The sequence below is a fragment of the Orycteropus afer genome, unplaced genomic scaffold (genome assembly GCF_000298275.1).
Source record: "Orycteropus afer afer isolate SDZICR_OR568_19922 unplaced genomic scaffold, OryAfe1.0 scaffold00061, whole genome shotgun sequence".
Taxonomy (NCBI): Eukaryota; Metazoa; Chordata; class Mammalia; order Tubulidentata; family Orycteropodidae; genus Orycteropus; species Orycteropus afer.
The window spans coordinates 200,214-219,113 of record NW_006921648.1 but is presented as its reverse complement, the minus strand read 5'-3'; the positions used below and the strand labels follow the sequence as shown (position 1 = coordinate 219,113).

The 18,900-nt window shown below is 63.1% G+C and overlaps 2 protein-coding genes across 2 annotated transcripts in view; one reads left to right on the top strand and one right to left on the bottom strand.

Moving 5' to 3' along the window:
- IFT140 (intraflagellar transport 140) overlaps nt 1-4,781 on the top strand; it is a 68,353-nt gene extending 63,572 nt beyond the window's left edge. Inside the window, 1 exon segment of the mRNA XM_007939646.1 lies at nt 4,575-4,781. Within this exon segment, the coding sequence (XP_007937837.1) occupies nt 4,575-4,781 (207 nt within the window).
- A 1,130-nt stretch (nt 4,782-5,911) lies between these two features.
- On the bottom strand, nt 5,912-15,011 carry TELO2 (telomere maintenance 2). The gene is made up of 20 exons (XM_007939645.1): nt 14,677-15,011; nt 13,461-13,738; nt 12,806-12,874; nt 12,531-12,678; nt 11,965-12,064; nt 11,383-11,451; nt 11,111-11,252; nt 10,722-10,858; nt 10,392-10,471; nt 10,093-10,194; nt 9,886-9,974; nt 9,613-9,704; nt 9,244-9,360; nt 9,069-9,140; nt 8,126-8,317; nt 7,469-7,560; nt 6,864-6,963; nt 6,647-6,711; nt 6,392-6,507; nt 5,912-6,018 (listed from the first exon to the last, which is right to left on the bottom strand). The coding sequence occupies exons 1-20, from the start codon at nt 15,009-15,011 to the stop codon at nt 5,912-5,914; spliced, it is 2,502 nt and encodes an 833-aa protein (XP_007937836.1).
- Between the last annotated feature and the right edge of the window lie 3,889 nt (nt 15,012-18,900).

Genomic DNA, 18,900 nt, shown 5'->3' with positions numbered 1-18,900 from the left:
TCTGTGAAGACTGACAGCCTTGGAGACCCTGTGGGCAGTTCCACTCTGTCCTCTAGGGGCGCTGTGGGTCAGAATGGACTCCAGGTAGTGGGTGTGGTTTGGGCTTTGCTTCTGTAGATTGACAGCCTGGGAGACCCTGTGGGCAGTTCCACTCTGTCCTCTAGGGGCGCTGTGGGTCGGAATGGACTCCAGGCAGCGGCTTTTCTCCAGGTCTGTAAGGATATTCCCTGCTGCTCCCTCTTCCCTCTCCTTCCAGAACTACAGGTGCATGGTCCCCTGTTGAGCTGCTGTTCTCCCCACAGTACCCCAAACGCCCGTCTATTTTGTTTTCAGTTTGGGTCGGTGCTCTGTTGTGAAGTTACCAGTTTTCTCCTGCGGGGCGCTCGGCTCCCCTCCTAGCCAGATTCTCCCCCTCGGACGGAGCTGTCATCTCTGGCTCCTCGTCTGGGTCTTCTCCGTGCCCCCCCCCCCCCGCCCCGAGCCCTGATCACGCGTGTGCTTTGCAGGCGCAGAGTCCGCGTCCTGGTCCCCTGCCTCTGCTTCGTGTCAGTTCTGGCTGTCTCTCTGAGCAGCCCTCTCCTTGTTGGTGACGTTCCCCGCAGCTTTGCTCACCTTGCGTTCATTTGTCGGGGTGCACACGTCACAGAGTGCTCCTGTTCAGGTTTGTAGGCGTGGGGCTCGGTGGCGGTGGCCACGCTCTGGATGCTGTGCGACCTGCATCCCGAACTTGCTCCTTGTTCTTCAACCCCAGGGACGTCAACTCTGTGCCCCTGGGAAAAACACCCATGGCCTCCCTTCCCCGGACCCCACTGCCTGGTTTCGGTGTCGTTCTAGACTCACAGGTGGTTTCCGCCTCCTCGCTGAATCCGCCTGTTTGTCATTTATTAATGTCCTTCAGGCTGCACAGGGCTGTGGCCACTGCTCCAGGACCTTGGCTGCTGGTGCCGACACCTGGTCCCTTCGGGGCTGGTCCCTGTCACGCCTTCTGTCTGGAGCGTGGCCCTTCTCTGTCTCTGTGGCGTGGTGGGCGTGGTGATGGGTCCCCCGTAGGGTCTGGACTCCGACGCCCCCGCCGAGTGCTGCCTTCTCACTCCCTGGTTTCACCTGATGATCACTGTTGCACCAGTCCTAGTCCCGGCTCCTGGGCCTGCAGGGGACAGTGGCTGAAGGCCCTGTCGGCACCTTTCACTTGCCAGGCCCCTGGAGCTGCCTCTCCTCACACCACACGCACAGACACTGGGGTGGGGCGTACGGGCAGGATCCCCACTCCCCTCCACAGCTGTTCTTCAGTGTGTTTCCCTTGCATTCCAGCTGTTGTGGTTGACCCAAACTATGGTCCCTTAAGCCACCGAGCCTGGCCCCAGTGGCCCAACAGGGTCCTGCTGCAAGGCAACGTTACAACAAAGTGGAAACTGTCCTCAACTCCCTCGTCAACTCTCCTGCAGTGTCCCCCTGCTTGTAGTTGGGCCCCCGGTCCGTGTAGGAGTCACCCCGCCACTGCCACAAGGCTCTCCCAGTTGTCTGTTGGTCACTCAGCACCAAGCATGCCCACCCTGCAGACTCCCGGAGGACAGTGCCGGCCCTGCCGTGCCCAGGAGCCCTGCCGCAGCATCCCCTCTCCCAGCTTCCCTGCTGGATGGGTTCCTGGGGAAGTCGGCGGCCCCCGCAAGCCCCTTGGCCTGCCTTCCCGAGCACCCACACCCCCAGGACAGATCAGTTTTGGGAATGGTGCCCCCTCAGTCTCAGTGGGCTCCAGCTGCCAGAAGTCACCGGAAAGTCATTCCCGGGTACCTGTTCCTCCCAGGCCTCGGGTCAGCACCCGGAGACACAGGTTTCCGGATCCGCTCACTCACTTCCCCTGCCCGCCCCCCAGCCCCAGCCGCCAAGCCGGCTGTTGGTTGGGAGAAACAGCTCTACAGCTAACCGAGGAGCTGCCTCCTCCTTCCTGGAGAATGAAAGCTACTGGGCTGCGGAGATGCTCAGACGGCTCTCGTCAGCAGAACAAGCCGACTTTGGGGGTTTCAGGGTATTGTCTGAACCCTGAGGGATCAGTCACTCAGAACACAGGGAAGCCCGAAACGTCCAGGCAGGCAGGGCCCTCCCGCTGCTGTGGCCCCCTCACTCACCCCTGCCTCAGACGCTGCTGTGGCCCCTCACTCACCCCTGCCTCAGACGCTGCTGTGGCCCCTCACTCACCCCTGCCTCAGACGCTGCTGCCCAGTCACTCCTCACAGCCTCACAGCTGCGTCGTCAGCCGTCCGTCCTGACAGGCCCCACCCAGGGGTTGGACGTCCTCAGGGGCTGCTGTTACTTGCCATTGAGTCGGACCTCACAGCGATCCCTCCCTGGTAGTGGCTAAAGCACTTGACTGCTAACCAGAAGGCTGGCGGTTCAAACCCACCAGCCACTCCTCGGAAGGAAGGTTGGGCAATCCTACTTCCATAGTGATACTGCCTCGGAAACCCAAGGAGGGGTCGCTATGAGTCGGGGCTGACTCGATGGCACATAACAACAACAACAACACTGTGGAAATAGATTGCCCAACCTTCCTTCTGAGGAGTGGCTGGTGGGTTTGAACTGCCAGCCTTCTGGTTAGCAGTCAGGTGCCTTAGGCACTATGCTGCCAGCTCCTGTTCTCAGTGACTGCTAATGGACATATCCAGTATGTCTTCACAGTCCTTCATCCCTGCAAGTGGCTATCCTCGGTTACTCCGCCTCCCTTCTAGATTCTTCCTTCACCTTGGAAAGCAGCTGTGCGCTAAGGGGCAGGCGTCAGGCCCTGGCTGCACCCAGTGACACGTGTCTCTCCCCTAGCTGCTCTCCTACCTCCTTTCCCGTCCTGCTGTCCTCACCCCCCACCCCCCGAATTCTGCCAGGACACAGCACTCCCCCACTTCAGCCACCCCTCCCATTAGCACAGGCTTCTCGGTCCCTTGGAACCGTCCTGGGCCCGTCTGCCCCTACTCATGCTGTGTCCCCAGCCCGTGGTGTCAACAGACTGCCCTTGCCCATCCCCCTTCTCATCTGAGAACTCCTCAGGCTGCTGTCTCCCAGCCCACCAACCCCATGGGCTCTTGTGTCTAGTAACATCAATGACTTCCCTCCAAAAAGTATACTGTGTACATGCATGTATGTCCATGTGCACGTGTTTATATACTCATGTATACTGTGTACATGGGAGCTGTGGTAGCATAGTGCTTAAGGCACTTGACCACTAACCAGACTTTTGGCAATTCAAACCCACAAGTCACTCCTCGGAAGGAAGGTTGGGCAATCTACTCCTGTAGTGATCCTGCCTCAGAAACCCAAGGAGGGGTCGCTATGAGTCAGATCTGACTCCACGGCAAGAACAACTGTGTACATATTACCTGATGTACATGTACATGTACACGTGTGTACGTATCACCCGTAACAGCACTTCTCCTTCCCTGGGTTGTATGTATCCTGTACCGTGTACGTGCACGTTACGTCCATGGGCATGTATACGTATCGCCCATAACGGCACTTCTCCTTCCCTGGGTTGTTTGTATCCTGTACCATGTACGTGCATGTTACATCTGTGGGCGTGTGTACGTATCACCCGTAACAGCACTTCTCCTTCCCTGGGTTGTGTGTGTGTATCCTGTACCCTGTATGTGCATGTTTGTCCATGGGCGTGTGTACGTATCACCCGTAACAGCACTTCTCCTTCCCTGGGTTGTTTGTATCCTGTACCGTGTACATGCATGTTACGTCCATGCACGTGTGTACTTATCACCCGTAACAGCACTTCTCCTTCCCTGGGTTGTACATGTGTATCCTGTAACGTGTACACGCACGTTACGTCTGTGGGCATGTGTACGTATCACCCATAACAGCACTTCCCCTTCCCTGGGTTGTTTGTATCTTGTACCATGTACGTGCACGTTACGTCCGTGGGCATGTGTACGTATCACCCGTAACAGCACTTCTCCTTCCCTGGGTTGTACATGTGTATCCTGTAACGTGTACGTGCACGTTAAGTCCATGGGCGTGTGTACACATCACCCATAACAGCACTTCTCCTTCCCTGGGTTGTTTGTATCCTGTACCGCATACGTGCACGTTACGTCCGTGGACGTATCACCTCTGTAGCCGTGCTCTCCTTCCCTGGGTTGTATGTATCCTGTACCGTGTACGTGCACGTTACGTCCATGGGCATGTGTACGTATCACCGGTAACAGCACTTCTCCTTCCCTGGGTTGTTTGTATCCTGTACCGCGTACATGCATGTTACGTCCGTGGGCGTGTGTACGTATCCCCTGTGGCCGTGCTCTCCTTCCCTGGGTTGTGTAGTTACACTCACCTGTAGCTGAAAGGTCAGCAGTTCGGACCCACCAAGGCACCTGGGGAAAGGCCTGGTGACCTGGCCTCCAGCACAGCCCTGGAAACCCTGTGGAGCGGCTGGGCTCTGCTGTGTGGGGCCACCAGGCACTAGAATTGCTCAGCACCAACACCACGCTCTTTCTGTGTATCGTCTTTATTGTGGACTTGTAACACGTTCCAGCTTTATCATTCCAGGGTCTCAGGCCCTCACGCTGTCTCTCCTGCTGCAGGCCTACAAGCACCTGCAGGAGATGCGGGAACGGCTCCCAGCGGCCCACATGTCGTACTACGTGAGCCAGCGCACTGTTGACGCCATACACCAGGGCCTGGGCATCCCCCTGGCACACCTGGAGCCCGAGCGCGTCCGCCACAACAGTGCTGAGGACGCCCGCGACGGGGACGAGGAGGTGCTGGAGGAGGTGGACAGTGAGCCCTGACTGCCTGTGCCCTCGCACGGCTCCTGGGATCTCCCTTGTCAGTACTGGCAAGAGCCTGGGTTTCACGGGGAAAGCGTTTGGATTCGAACACTTAAGCAGAGTTTTGGCAGGATGAGGGCCCCAAGGACCGGGGGCGGGCTCTTGTGCGTGCTTGTGAGGGCAGCGATTTCTAGCCGCTCACTAACTCCTGCCGTCCTGCCGTCCGGCGCTCTGCGGGAGTCACGTGGCTCCACGGCTCGCCCTTCAGGTCCTTCGCTACGTGAGACGAGGGAACGGGTTTGTTTTCCCACAACACTGTCCCAGCTACAGCTTGGAGAGCCCGAGAAAGTTCTAGAACTTCACGAACTAAGGCCCCAACTGGAGGGCTGGGCACCTTGCTGTGTCCACCATGAATCACCCAAGTGCCCGTGATGGTCTGCCAGTTGCCCCCAGGCCTGGTGGCTCTGCCCCCTCAGCCACCAACAGGAGGTGTCCCTGTGCTGTGGGGGTGGCTCAGCTGTCCACCAGAACTTTTACTGCAATAAAGTTAATTTTGTCCAAGGTCTGTGCCCTGCCTCCTGTGGACTCTCAGGGTACCCCATTCAGGAAAGCGTGGGGACCCAGCACCTGCCTGGCAGCCCCCTCTCTCCTTCCTCAAGTTTACCTGCCTTGGGGTGGGGATGGGGTTCAAGAAGATAGGGAAGGGTAGGGAAGAAACGCACCCCAGGGGGGAGTTTGGGGCTCTGGGCAGCGGCACCCCTGGTGGTCTTGGCTCTGTCTTCCCACAGCAGGCCTGGTGTCCTGGGGAATGCCCAACCCCTCCTTGGACCCTGCCACCTCGTCAGGTACTGACAGTTCTCTTGACACACTGGGTGCCTGGTCCTGGAAGGAGGGTGGCTGCCCGCTGGAGCGCCTATCGTGGGAGGGGTCCTTGCGTGATTTTAAACAACTACTCGTCATGCCAGGCTGTAAACAGCGACCAAGTCAGGGCCAGCTCGAGGCTGTCCACACCGTCCCCGCGGCCACCCTAAAGCTCCTCGACTGATCTGCAGCCATCTGCTCCTTCTGCAGCGCCAGGCAGGTCCCTGCAAGACGGGAGGCCCCTGCGGCTGAGGCGGGTCCCTGTAGGCCCGGCAGCCCCTGCAGCAGGTCTAAGGACAAAGGCTTGGAAGGAAGGAGTCCCTGAGCTTCTCAGTGAGAAGGAGGGCCCGTACAGCCAGCGCCCTGCAGTCCCCGTCAGGGTCCTCCTCGGCCACACCTGCCAGATGACAAGACCAAAGAGGAGCATGTGTCTGCCAGCCCCAGGAGCCTGGGCTGTCCTGGCATCTGGCCTGTGGCCCCCATGCAGCTCACCGGGTGCTCCATGGGGACAGGTGGCCTCAGGTGCGTGACCTTGTCCCTGAGGGCAGTCTTCAGTAAAGCTCCCACCGGGGACCTGGTCAGCTGCCCAGGGTCCCTCCCCGAGTACCCATCATGAATAAAACGCCCTTGCACCCTGCCCCCGCTCCAGGCTGGACTCCAAGCTGGACCCCAAGCCTGCCCCAATGCCACCACGCTCCAGTGCCCAGAAGTGAGGGGGCTGGATGCCTGCCGCCACCTGCAGTGGGACAGCCCACGTGGCCGGGGCTCACCTGCCAGCCAGGCCCGGGCCTCCAGCAGCTCCTCCGCCAGTCCCCCCAGCAGCTGACCCTTGGGGATACTCAACAGGATGGACGCGATGGCAGACAGCAGGCCCTGCCGCACGTAGCTGCAGGTGTGCAGGCAGGTGTGCCCCCTGCTCCCCGGGGCCCCCACCCCCACGCCCAGCCGACCCACCCGAGACAAGCACCCGTCCCGCCACCGTGTGTCCACGTGGCCCCCCCGCTCACGCCCCAAAGACGACTCACGCATCCGTGTGGAAGCGAAGAGCCCATACGAACTCCAGTAGGGCCCTCCCCATGGGCAAGGCTGCCTGTAGGCACAGGACGCGGGCGCTGAGGTTAAGAGGCACGCCCGGCTCAACACACACCCCGCCCCCATGCCCCCGCCCAGGGGCAGTGAGTGGTCGGCAGCCCCGGCCATGGGAACCGAGGACCCCACTACCCGGACCCACCGCCTACGCACTGTGGTGTTCACCGCCAGGTACATCAGGGCCCCCAGGGTGTGAGCCAGCCTGCCCAGCACCAGGTGGTCATCTCCCAGAAGGTCGAAGGTCACCAACGGCCTACAGCACAGAGGCCAGCAGTGGGCTCACAGCTCTCCACTCCAGGAGCCTCTCTGGGGCCTGCTGCCAGCCACTGCCTGGCCCCAAACAGACACCGCTTGCCTCACAAGAGCCACGAAGAGAAAAAGGTTCAAGGTCCCCACAAAGGGAGGCTGGGGCACTGAGACTGGTCGGGGTGAGCAGGGCTGTGGCCACGGCGGAAGGACCAGGCACGGCTGTAGGGGACAGTCAGCAGGAGCCATGCCACGCCCTGACCTAAGGCTGTGGGCTCAGCCCTGCTGTGACCTGCTGCAAGCAGTGACCCGGACTCCCGGAAGCAGACACCTGATGCCAGGAACCCTTCTGGAAAATTCCTTCCAAGCCACCACTGCAGAGACTGCAGCTCCAATCCTGGCCCACCGGGGAGCACTGGCCGGCCGCTTGTTAACAGAAGGGGTTCCCGGGCCCCTTGTCCCTACAACCACGCCCCACCCATGGAGGCCCCTGGACCGGTCCCGCCCCTCACCTGTCGAAGCGCTGGATGAGGGGGAAGAAGAAGCAGCCGGCCACGGCATTGAACTCATTCGGGCTGCAGACTGGGTCCAGCCTGGAGGAGCCCTGCCAAGACCAGGTGACCGATCCTGTGAGGACAAGCAGCCTCCGAGCAGGGCCCCACAGGCACAGCCAGGCCTCAGGGGACACACCCGCTGCTGGAAGGACGTGAGCTGTGTGCCAGGCTCGCCTGCCAGATGCCAGTAACGTGCCCTGAACAGCCACTAATGTCCCTCGTGGGCCACATCACCCAAGCTGACCGTGCCTGGCCCGGACACGCTAATGACAGTGCTCCCCATTCCTTCACAGACAGCACCCGAGCCCCGTGCCCCCCCACAGTGCTGACCCTCACCTGAGCCCCGTGCCCCCCCACGGTGCTGACCCTCACCTGAGCCCCGTGCCCCCCCACGGTGCTGATCCTCACCCGAGCCCTGTGCCCCCCCACACAGTGCTGACCCTCACCAGAGCCGTGTCCCCCCACGGTGCTGACCCTCACATTGTCACATAACTCAGAGCACCCTACGAACGCCCCTGACGGGCACCTGCTCGAGGCCTCGGTCCCCAGGCGGGCCGCCGGCATAGGCACTGGGAGGGGCGCCCTGAGTCTTCCTGGGCCCAGCCCCCCACCCACCTTAGAGAACCGCCTCGTCTTGTTTCTGATCCGCTCCTCCACCACTGCTCGCCAGCCTGCAGGTGCCACGCCACTGAGCTGGGAGCCAGACAGGGCTGGCTCACCCCGGCCACCAGGACCAGGGGCACCCCGCCGGGAAGCCGCAGAGCCACGTCCAGGCCGAGACAGCTCGTGAGCAGCGAGCGTCAGGACCTGAGGGGAAACAGCGGCCCCACTGGAGTGCAGGTGGGTCACACTCACATCCGAGGCCGGGGGGACGCGGAAGGCACACCCTGACCAGCACAGGGTGGTCTGCTGAGGCTCTGTGGGCCCAGGGCGCTGGAAATGAGGGCCTCCATGGCCCACTACACCCCAGAACTGAGCCATGCAAGAGGACTGAAGGCCTGGAGCTCATCTATGAGGGGCAGGGCGAGGTGCACCTAAAGGCCTCATGGCGCCCAGTCCTGGTTCTTTGAAACGTCCAGGACACGCAGATCCAGAGACAGAGGTATCAGTGGGTGCCCGGGGTGTGAACGGGTGGGCAGGGAGCACTCCGGGCACAGGGTTGCCTTCGGGGCCGACGAGAACATGCCGGAAGCAGACAGTGCTGACGGCTGTGCCATCTCGTAGGATCACCCCTCATGAAGCTGTGACTCAGAGACTCACCAAATGGGGGTTCAGGTCCACCAAAGGCCCTTCAGAACGAAGGCCTGGCAACCTGCTCACAAACCCCGCCACCTACAGCCCCACTGGGCACAGTTCTCTGACTGCGTGGGGGCGCCGGGAGTGGGAGCCACGGAGACCACGTGCCAGCCGTTGGCCCAGGCTCCAAAACCCACACCCAGAAACACCGGAGCGCATACGCCGGGAGCCGTTCCCACCTCCCACATGTGGTCCCTCGGGGGCTTCCGAGGCCCAGGACCCAGCCCGCAGTTTCCCACCAGGGGACAGCACAGCCACTCACGTCCAAGATGTCCATACGCTGCCGCAGGCTGTAATTCAGGGCATAGAACTGCGCCGTCAGGTACTCCGCCACCTGTGCCCGCACACGACAACCCCACAGGGACTGGTGTTGGCCCAGACCCACATGGGGACCCGGGGCACAGCGCGGCCCTCCGTCAGCCCAGCCTGCAACTCACCCGCGCCGGGTCCGTGACAGTGATGGCGACCAGGCCCGCGCGGCGCAGCCCTTCAAAGCCGGCCACGCACGTCTTCTCCTCCATATGCAGCAGTGCCTGGGCCAGCTCCACACTCACCTGCACGCGGGGCTGCACTCAGGGACCGCCCGGCCCGGGCCCCACCCGGCCATGCTGTCTGGGGGGCTCCCGGGGACAAGGGGACACTTCACTGGCTCCCAGCTGCCACCCACCTCACCGCCACCCCAACCCCAGGCCCAGGAGCCACACGTACCATGTGAATGGCCCTTAGCTCCCGACAGCACCCACAGGGGCCCTCGGGGAAGACAGCCCCACGCGCCCAGCCTCACCGGCTGCCCACTCATGGCTCACCTCCCGGGTGGCCGCGGGGCTGCGGTAGATGAGACCCTGCACTGCCCGCAAGGCCGCCTCCCAGCGCTCCCAGTCCTCCGACGTCAGCAAGGCTGCACAGGAGCAGACCAGCTGTCAGCCAGGCCCCGAGGCCCCGAGGACGTGGGCAAGGAACAGGAAGGACCCCACTTGGGTCACGACGGGCTCACTTAGGACCAGGGACTTGAAGCTACCCAAGGCAGGAGGAGTGAGCACTATGGGGGCGGCAGGCCACGCAGCCGGCAGCAAGCCCACCTTCCAGGCAGTCTCTGATGTACACGGGCGCCTTGCTGCTCCTCAGCTGCTGGTCCCCTGACATGTCGTAGGGGACAAACTCGTCGTCACTGCGAGAGAGACAACGGGGACACAGATCGCCCCCCGAGCGGTACTGTCGGGACGCAAAGTACCAGAGAGCTGGGGATGGAGGGTCCCCTGGGATGGGGGCGGGAGCGCTGCACCCACCTGTCCAGCTCGGAGTCAGCCCCATCAGGCGGCCCCTGGGGCATGCCGACGTCCCGGCCATCGTCAGCAGGGGTCCCCGTGGTGGCGGGTGCAGTAGGCAGGCTTCGTGGAGACAAAGCACACAGGGCCTTTCAGGGCCCCCGTGGCTCTGCCACGAGAACTGTGCCCCTGAGAATGGCATCTGCTTCCAGCCCCACCGGCCCTGGCCTCCCCACTTCTGTAACCACTGTCCCAGCAAGAACGGGTGCCCCGAGAGAGCAGTGTGCACACGAGCCTTTGAGAGCAGAGCAGAGCCTCACCCCGACGCAGAGGGGCCACCGTCCGCCGGCCGGGGAGCCACCAAGGCCAACAATTCCCGGGTCAGCTCATCCTCCTCGTACTAGACGGGCAGAAAAGGTGCCATGAGCTACTCCATGGCAAGACCAGGCAGAACCACCCAGGCCCACTTGTCCCACAGATCCGCTCTGGGACCCCACGTGGCCACTCCCAACAGCCACCCAGACGGCGTGCCCCAGCGTCCACCACAAACAGCACGACCCTCCTGTCCTCTGGCCAGAGGCTGCAGTCCCAGAGGGGCTGAGAAGCCAGGGCCAGGCCGACGGTGGTGTTCCGTGGACCAGCAGCCTTACCTGGAACTTGAGGGGCGGGCCCTCGGGGTGCAAGCGGGCACTGAGGACCTCAGCCACCACCATGCCCAAGTGACGCACGGACGGCAGGCTGCTGTCCAGGTGGTTGTGTATGCCCGCCATCATGCTGGCCAACAGCTCTGCAGGCAGAGCAGACCACCCTGAGCCCCGGCACAGCCCCGGGCAGCCCTGGGGACCTCCCTGAGCCCCGGCACAGCCCCGGGCAGCCCTGGGGGCCTCCCTGAGCCCCGACACAGCCCCGGGCAGCCCCGCAGACCACCCCGAGCCCTGGCATGCCCATGGGCAGTCCTGCTGCTCTACCCTCAGCCCCTGAGGACCCCCCAGCATGGCCCCAAGCCCCAGATGTCCCTGCAGCACGGCCCCCTGCCTACCTTCCCGGATGTCCTGCAGCTCCGCCTCCCCCAGGCGTGCCAAGCACACGAGGATGGCCTTGGCCACGTGGAGCTGCTGGGACAGTGGGGTGTGCCTCACGGCACTGCGGCTGCCCCAGGTCTCCAGGAGCTCCTTCAGTGCCTGGCGGGCACGGCACCACCGTCAGGGAGCAGCGTCCCCTCCCCCCACCACAAAGGGCCTTGGGCTGAGGAAGCTGCCCGGCCCCGGCCCACGTGGTGACGCCCTTGGGGACAAAGGGGTGGCCCAGCACCTGCACGAGGAGAGGCCGCCGCCGACTGTCTGCAGCCAGGTACCCCAGGAGACTCTGCAGCACAGCTGTCTGCAAGAGAAGGTGGCTTCTGGGGACCCGGGCACCCAGCCCACGGGCACCCCAAGCGGGAGCCGTCAGGGCCACCCTGGCAGACGAGTACCAGCCCTGGGAAGACACTCCACCCCGCCCAACCAGTGCCGCGGCTCGGGCTCCCGAGGGACACGCTCGGTCCACACAGGTGGGGCCAGGCCACACCTTCCCGGAACAGTTTCCCACCTCGTCAGTTTTCAAATGGCCTGCAGTTGAGTCCCAGACAACACCCCGCGTTCTCTCCAATGCCCCACATTCTCACACACACCCCTCACGGACCTCTTCACGTCCTCATAGACCCCCTCACGTCCTCATAGACCCCCTCACGTCCTCACAGACCCCATTCTCACACCCTCACAGACCCCCTTCACACCCTCACAGACCCCCTCACGTCCTCACAGACTCCCTCACATCTTCACAGACCCCCTCACGTCCTCACGGGCCCCCCTAACAGCGCAGACCGCCACCCCGGGCCCAAGTCTGTGTGCTCACCGTGCACTGGTGCTGGAACAGAGCCTTGCGGGTCATCACGTACTGGGCTTTCTTGCTCTTCAGCACCAGACTGCCCAACAGTCGTGACAGGACCTCTGGCCTGAGAGGAAGTCGGGAAGAGCCGCCATCACACACCCGCTGCAGCGGGATGCGCACAGGCAACGGTCCCCAGGCTGGGCACGCCTCGGTCGCCGCACGCCCCGTGTGTGACGGGTGGATCGCTTCTGGGCCTGGGCCATCTTCACCGCAGCAGGCCCTCTGACAGCTGCTGCCCGGGCAGAGGGCCCCCACGTCGGCCTGCACTGGGCCACGCAGCAGCACGTCGGTGTGGGTGGCGGCCCCAGGACCAGGCTGGGCAGCACCATCAGGACACACCTACGTCTGACCAACTGCCACCTGACACCATGCGCCTGAGAAAGGTCCAGATACCAGGGGACAGGGGGCCACGGTGGGCAGCTGAGTGCAGCCTCACTGAACAGGAAGTGTATCCACAGCACGAATGCAGGGAGGCCGTGGAACGTCTGGAACCCCAGCCCCCCAGGGGAGAAGCCAGGCGCGCTCCCTACCCTGGGGCGGCCTCTATGAGCCCCATCAGCACGGCCTCCATGGCCCGGTCGGGCACACGCTCCATCAGGTGCCAGCACACCCGCTGCCAGAGCCCATCATCCTGCGTGAGTGCCGCCAGGCGGGGCACCAGCACATCCAGGAGCTGCTCTGTGGAGACAGAGGGCCTAAGTCAGGGCGCAGGGGACACGGGGCAGGGAGACCCCAAGGTCAGGCAAGGCCAACAGCCCCCTGCCGCCTGGTGAGTCCCACAGGGACCCCAACGGGAAGCACTCACTCCGTCTCCCGTGGATGCAGACCTTCCCCAGCAACTGGGAGGCAAAGGCGAGAGAGCAGTCCGTGCCGCCTGGGACAGAGAGGGCCGGCGCTGAGAACAGAGACACCCGGCTCCATGGAGCAAGGGGCTTGGGCTCGGGTCAGGAGATGCCTCGCTGCAGAAGGCTGGCTCCTCAGAGTCAACTGACAAATTTGAGTCTGGGATCCCAGCCCAGACCCGGAGAAGCTGACGAAGTCCCTGCCCCGACCGAGGGCCCTACGGAACGTCACACCGAGGTGAGAAGGGATGGCAGCATGCCCCACCTCCTGTGGTCAGGAGCCAGGAGTGGTGTCTCAGGGTGGGGCCGCCAACCCCTGTAGCAGGGGTCCCCTCAGAGCGGCCCGACGGCACCGCCTCGCGGCCAGCGCCAACCTTGACTCGTGGAGGCCCCATGTCAGGGCAGACCAGGGCTCCAGAGCCTGCAGTGGTCAACTTTTCTGAACAAACGGCCAGCCTCCCCACCGAGACAATGACCAAACCACCTCCCGGCGAGCAGCCAAGCCGTTAACCATCACTCCACTCAAGGACTCAGAAACCCCCAGGCCCAGAGGCCTCCAGGAGGCCAGGCAGGAGCAGGAGGGTCACGGCACCAGGAGACGGGCTGGAGGGAGCTCACCCCGTAGAGCGTCCGCCACCGTGTGCAGCGCACGGACCAGCTCCTCGGCGAGCAGCGGGAAGTACCCCTGGGGAAGGAACAGGGCCGGGCTCTCGTGCTGCAACCGGTTGCTCAGGAGGTCGGGCAGGCAGGCCACCTTGCGGAGCAGCGTCTCCTGGAGCAGGGCGGAGCCGGGCTGCGTCTGCTGCTGACACCGGGCCGCCGCCAGCACGGCCACTCTGCCCGCGCGCAGGAACCGCTCCAGCAGCTGCGCCAGCTTCCTCAGACGGTAGCTGGGGCTGCATGCAGAACAGACGTCTCACAAGGCACGGCCCCCACCCCCGCTCCATACCCCATCCCTGGCACCCCCGCTGAAAGCAACAGGGACAGTCCCAGCAACTCATCGAGGACTGAAGTCCCAACGTGACGGAGAGAGAAGGCGGCATCCAGCTTCGTTCCAAACCAGCACAGGAGCTCACAGGAGCAGGAGGCACAGCTCCTCCCACCGGGGGATCAGAGTGGACGCCACTGCCCTCAACCCCGCTCCACGTGCTGTGTCCGCCTTTTCTCACAGCCACTGCTGCGAGCCAGCTTTGTACACGGCACCAGGCCAACGAACAAAGCGTGGGCTGATGCTGAACGGGAAGCTACCTGGAGCTCCCAGGGCATCCGACAAGCACGGGCCAGCGCCACGTTCCCTTGAGATCGTCAAACCTCAAAAGGGCAGCCATTGCCCATGGAGCAAGCTCAGAGAGTAGGAAGAAACAGGAGGACAAAGAAGGCAGAGAGGAAACAGACGGGAAGCGGAAGGATGCCACAACGAACAGCCCACACGACACGTGCACAAAGCGCTGCACGCAAAACCCGTCTGCTCTGCAAACTTCCAATCTCAAAAAAGTTGTTTTAAAAAATAAAAAGAATGTAACACCTCCCTGTGGGCTTGCAGCAGGGCCCAGGGTGCCTTGTCGCACTTGTCCTATGGGAGGACAGCCAATGTCACCTGAGAGGGGACGGTGGCTGCGAAGAATACGTCTGGAGCTAACTTCATGACCTCAGCACCCTCCCTCTCCCACACAACCGGGAGGGGAGGGCTGGCTCCCAGGGCCTAAGGCAGCCCTCCTGCCGCGTGACACATCCCCCTCTGTTCTCGGCGTCCAAACACCAGCACCCAGAGTCTCAGAGAACGCAGGAAACCCCTCGGCCCCTCTCCTGCCCACCGGCCACACGCCCCGCTCACCCAGCAGTGCCCTCGATGGCCTCCATCAGCACCAGGAAGGCCTGGTCAGCAGGCCCCTCGAGGAAGAAGCTGGCCCACAGCTCCTCCAGCTGGCCAGCGGGGAGCAGCTCCAGCCAGTCGGGGCTCAGCCTGCCCACCAGGCATCTGAGGAGCGGGGAGAAATGCAGCCGGGCGAACTCCGCCTTCTCGCTGGGGAGGGGGGGACCCTCTGCATCACCCAGGTAGCCCTTCAGGGACCCCAGGGTGGCAGAGATACAGGCGCCATCCTCAGAGGATGAAAGGGTGCGGATGGCGTCACGGACGGCGAGGCGGACCGAACAGGGTGCTGGGTCCATGCTGCGGAGAGGTCACAGGAAAGAGCGTGTGAGGGCCAGAGAGGGCTCAGCATCAACTCGGGGCTCAGCCTGGGGGACAGAGACCCTCGTTTTCACAGCCCTAGGAACCCCTGGCTCTGGTCCTTCCTATTAGGCTCCCCGGGGCCCCCTCCCACCCCCTTCCCGTCTCTCCTCCCACCAAGGGTCCATTGCACAGCTCGCGGCTGCCACCGCACCCTCCCCGCCAGCAGCTGTCACCCTGGGCCGTCACGCCTCCGAGGCACCGCTGGCTGTCGGGACTGGGCGGAGGCGTGCCACAGGCAGCAGCAAGCAGAGCCCAGGGCTGCTTCCACACAAGCCTACCGTGCACAGGTCAGCCCCTCCACCGCGGACGACGGGGCAGCCCAAAGGCCTGGCGGAAGCGGCGGCACGTGCACCTGCGCAGCGCACCTACCTGGGATGCACCGGGCCGCACAACGGTTCCGGGCTAACGCCTCCCGATCTCGCCCGGGTCTCCTCCGCAAGACTGAGTCCGTCACGTGAGGCCCGTATCTGCCTCGTCACCAACGAAGCCGCCGTCTCGGGCTGGACCAATGTCCCCTCCAGGCTGAAGCCCACCCAGGCCAGGCGCCCTTCGCGATCCTGCCGTTCTGCCGCAGAAATGCGGAAGCGACGCCCGGCTCACCCAGCAGGTCCACGCGGCCTCCCCAGACGCGGCTCTCGGCCGGTCCACGAGACCCGGACAGCTGGCCCGGAGGGACGCGTCTCTCGCCGGGGGGCCGGTGCACGCTCGCGGCCCGGAGGAGCTCGAGGACACCGACCCCCGCGCCGCCGGCCGGGTGGCCTCCAAAGACGCACGCGCGCCCAAGCCCCTCCCCGCGCTGTCGCCGCCGATTCGCCACCGACTCGCCGCCGATTCGCCGCGGCCAGCCTGGCCCCGCCGGCGCTCGGCTCGCGGTTCACGCAGAATACCGCGGCCCAGGAGCTCTCCGGGCACTGGAAGAGATGTCTCTTATTATTTTGGAAGCTCTGGGATCCTGCCCCGGAGGCCGCTCGTGACGAATCTGCGGAGAAAGCAGGGAACCCGCAGACAGAGCAGGCGCGCAGCCACAACTGCGCGTGCGCAGACCGCGGCCGGGAGGTGGGGTGGGCGGAGCTTTGTTGGGTGGAGCCTGTGGAGGCGGGGCCGGGAGGGTGGGACTACGTGCGGTGGCCGCGTTTTTAGTGCTGCAGCAGGCGAGCGGTCCCGCTGCACTTGCAGGACCAGTCACTGTCCTCAGGGAGTTACAGTCCAGTGAGGAGACGGACAGCAAGCGAGGAAGCAGGGTCACAGCGGCTTCCTTCAGCCCTCAGTGCATGCGCAGGTGTGAGACACCACCCCGTTGGTGGCCTTGCATGGTGCGGTGAAACTAGTCCCCTGGTATTTCAGATCCCAGCAGGGTGCCCTGTGGTGGACAGGTTTCAGCAGAGCTTCCAGACTGAGAGAGACCAGGGAGAAAGGCCTGGCGACCTACTTGACAAAATCAGCCAATGACGATTTCATGGGTCAGAACAGAACACTGGGCGACTCCCTAGCTTTGGAACGGTCATGAGGAGAGTAATGGCTGCAGGAGGACTCCACGGTTGGTGAAGGAGGAGGCCAGTGAGGGGAAGGAAGGGAGACCCGCGGTGACAGGGTGACACAGCGGCCTCCCTGATGTGGGACCAAAAGAGACGTGGGATACCAGGCCTGGCCGTGAGAGCTGGGGGAAGTGTTCCAGCCGGCCGAGCCAACACCGGCAGCTGCAGTCCGCTGGTCACCTTCAAGGAGCACCTTGTGACCTGCGAGGGGGGTCTGAGGGAGGCAGCACAGAGGTGAGGCAGGGAGGTAGGGGGCAGCCGGCCGGCCACAGAAGGCTCTGACAAGGACCGCAGACTGTCCTAGGTGCAGTGGGGAGCCCCAGGCGTCAGGATCTAACCCTCCTTCTCTAAGGTCCGCTGAGGTGCAGTTAGGAGAGGAGACGACGGGCAGCAGTGCCGGGCTCCGGGCTCGGACCAGGGTGGAAGCTGTGAGGAGAGTGTCTCAGTTTCCCGGGCCCACATGACAAAGCCCGACAAAGTTGAAGCCGAAACTTCTTGCCCCGCGGCTCTGGAGGCCAGGAGTCCGAACGCAGGGCGTCGGCCTGGCCACGCTCCCTCCAGAGGCTCCAGGGAGGATGGTCTGGTCTGTAGCGGCTGCTGGTGGCCGGCGTGGCTTGGCTGGCAGTTACTGCGTAATCGTTTTGTGCGTTAGGGAAAGACCCCGGATTCAAACGTGTTCTACGTTGGTGGTGCGATGGTGGTGCTGTCGAGTCGCCTGCGGCCCGGAGACCCCACGCAGCGAGCGGAACAGCGCCGCGTCTTGCACTTCCACGCGACCGTCGCCCTGTTCGAACCCATTGCTGCGGCCTCCGTCTCAGTGCATCGGGCAGAGGAGCTCCCTGTTTTTCGCTTACCCTCCACCTTGTTCTGTACAGTTCCCTCTACTAAGCCTTGAATGAGACGAAGACAAAACCAATAAAAAAAACCACACTCACTGCCATTGAGTCAATTCAACTCCCAGCGACCCCCCGTTGGGTTTTCAAGGCGGTATCTCTATAGAAGTAGATGCCTGACCTTCCTTCTGTGGAGTGGCTGGGGGGTTTGAACCACCGGCCTTCTGGTTGGCAGTCAGATGCCTTAGGCACTACGCCACCAGAGCTCCCAGACAATATGACAAGGCAAACACCACCGTCCAGATGAAGGAAGCCGTTAGCACGCACATGGGGCAGAGGCTGATGGAGTCAGCTGACTCACAGCCACAGGGGTCGCCTGCAATAGAGAGCAAAGACAACTGTGGTGAGATCCTGATTGGCAACAGGCCAGTCCATCACTGTCGTAGGCGGGACTACAGAGGGGGAGAAAGGACTGTGACAGGGAAATGTATGTAATGGCAGGTTAAAAAGATCACTGGGCAGGTTCTGGGCTTGGACCACCTAGTGGTGGTCAGGCTATGACCTGTGACCATGTGACCCCGAGTCCTAGCCACAAAGCAGCTGCAAGATAAATACCAGGACCCCAGCCCCCAACTTCAGTTGCATCACATGTGTCTGACTGGCCACTTTCGGGAGATGTCCAGCAAGATCCCGAGCCCTTTGCAAGGGCATCGTTCTGCGTCCTAGGGACCTACTCTCAGCCACGCTCTTCCTAAAGGCAAGCTGCCCCTCCTGGGCTTGCCCCGGACTTCTCTAAGGACAGCCACGTGGCTGCTTTAAGGGTCAGCAGACACAGGGGTGTGACGTAAAGAACTCAGACAGCGTCTGATCTAATGTCAAGACTCAAAGTGGTGTTGAACACAAGCTCAGGGGCAGTTTTCAGCAGGCTGTCCTTCCTGTATCTGTCTGTCCATCTATACCTGGCACGAAATTAGGGCAGCTCCTCATCACAGTGCCTCTGTCTTGAAGGGAGAGCGTCGGGCCTTGCCAGGCACTGCTGGGCACGGCCTGGGCCCTGGGTCCCCTCCAGCCCGGCGCCCACGACTGCCCAGTCCCAGAGGGCTCCTCGTCCTGCCGCGGCCCCTTTTGGCGGGAGCGTGGGTGTGTGCGCTCCTGCTAAAGCCATCACCTTGAGGTCACCTCACAGTGGAGCCGGCAGACAGGGAAACGATTTCCAGAGAAAGCGTTTGCATCTGTTTTAAACTCGTTTCCTTGGGAACGTCTGAATCTGCAGAGCTGGTGGGCTCAGACACAAATGTCTTTCATTAAGCTGGAGGCCAGGGCCTGACTCCTAGCCAGGGTGGGAGAAGGAAGACTGGTCGACGGGGCACAGGGGCGGTGCAGGCGACGGGCGGGACGCACCAGGCTGAAGCTCGGACTCCCTCCACTGCGGCCAGGGACGCGCAGCCCTGCGTCTC

Excerpts from the sequence above, each read along its gene's own strand:
- TELO2 (XM_007939645.1), bottom strand. The coding sequence starts at position 15,011 with ATGGACCCAGCACCCTGTTCGGTCCGCCTCGCCGTCCGTGACGCCATC. Across the intron at positions 10,472-10,721 it reads GCCCGCCCCTCAAGTTCCAG|TACGAGGAGGATGAGCTGAC; the intron begins GTAAGGCTGCTG and ends CTGCCCGTCTAG. Across the intron at positions 10,195-10,391 it reads GGTGGCCCCTCTGCGTCGGG|CCTGCCTACTGCACCCGCCA; the intron begins GTGAGGCTCTGC and ends GTCTCCACGAAG.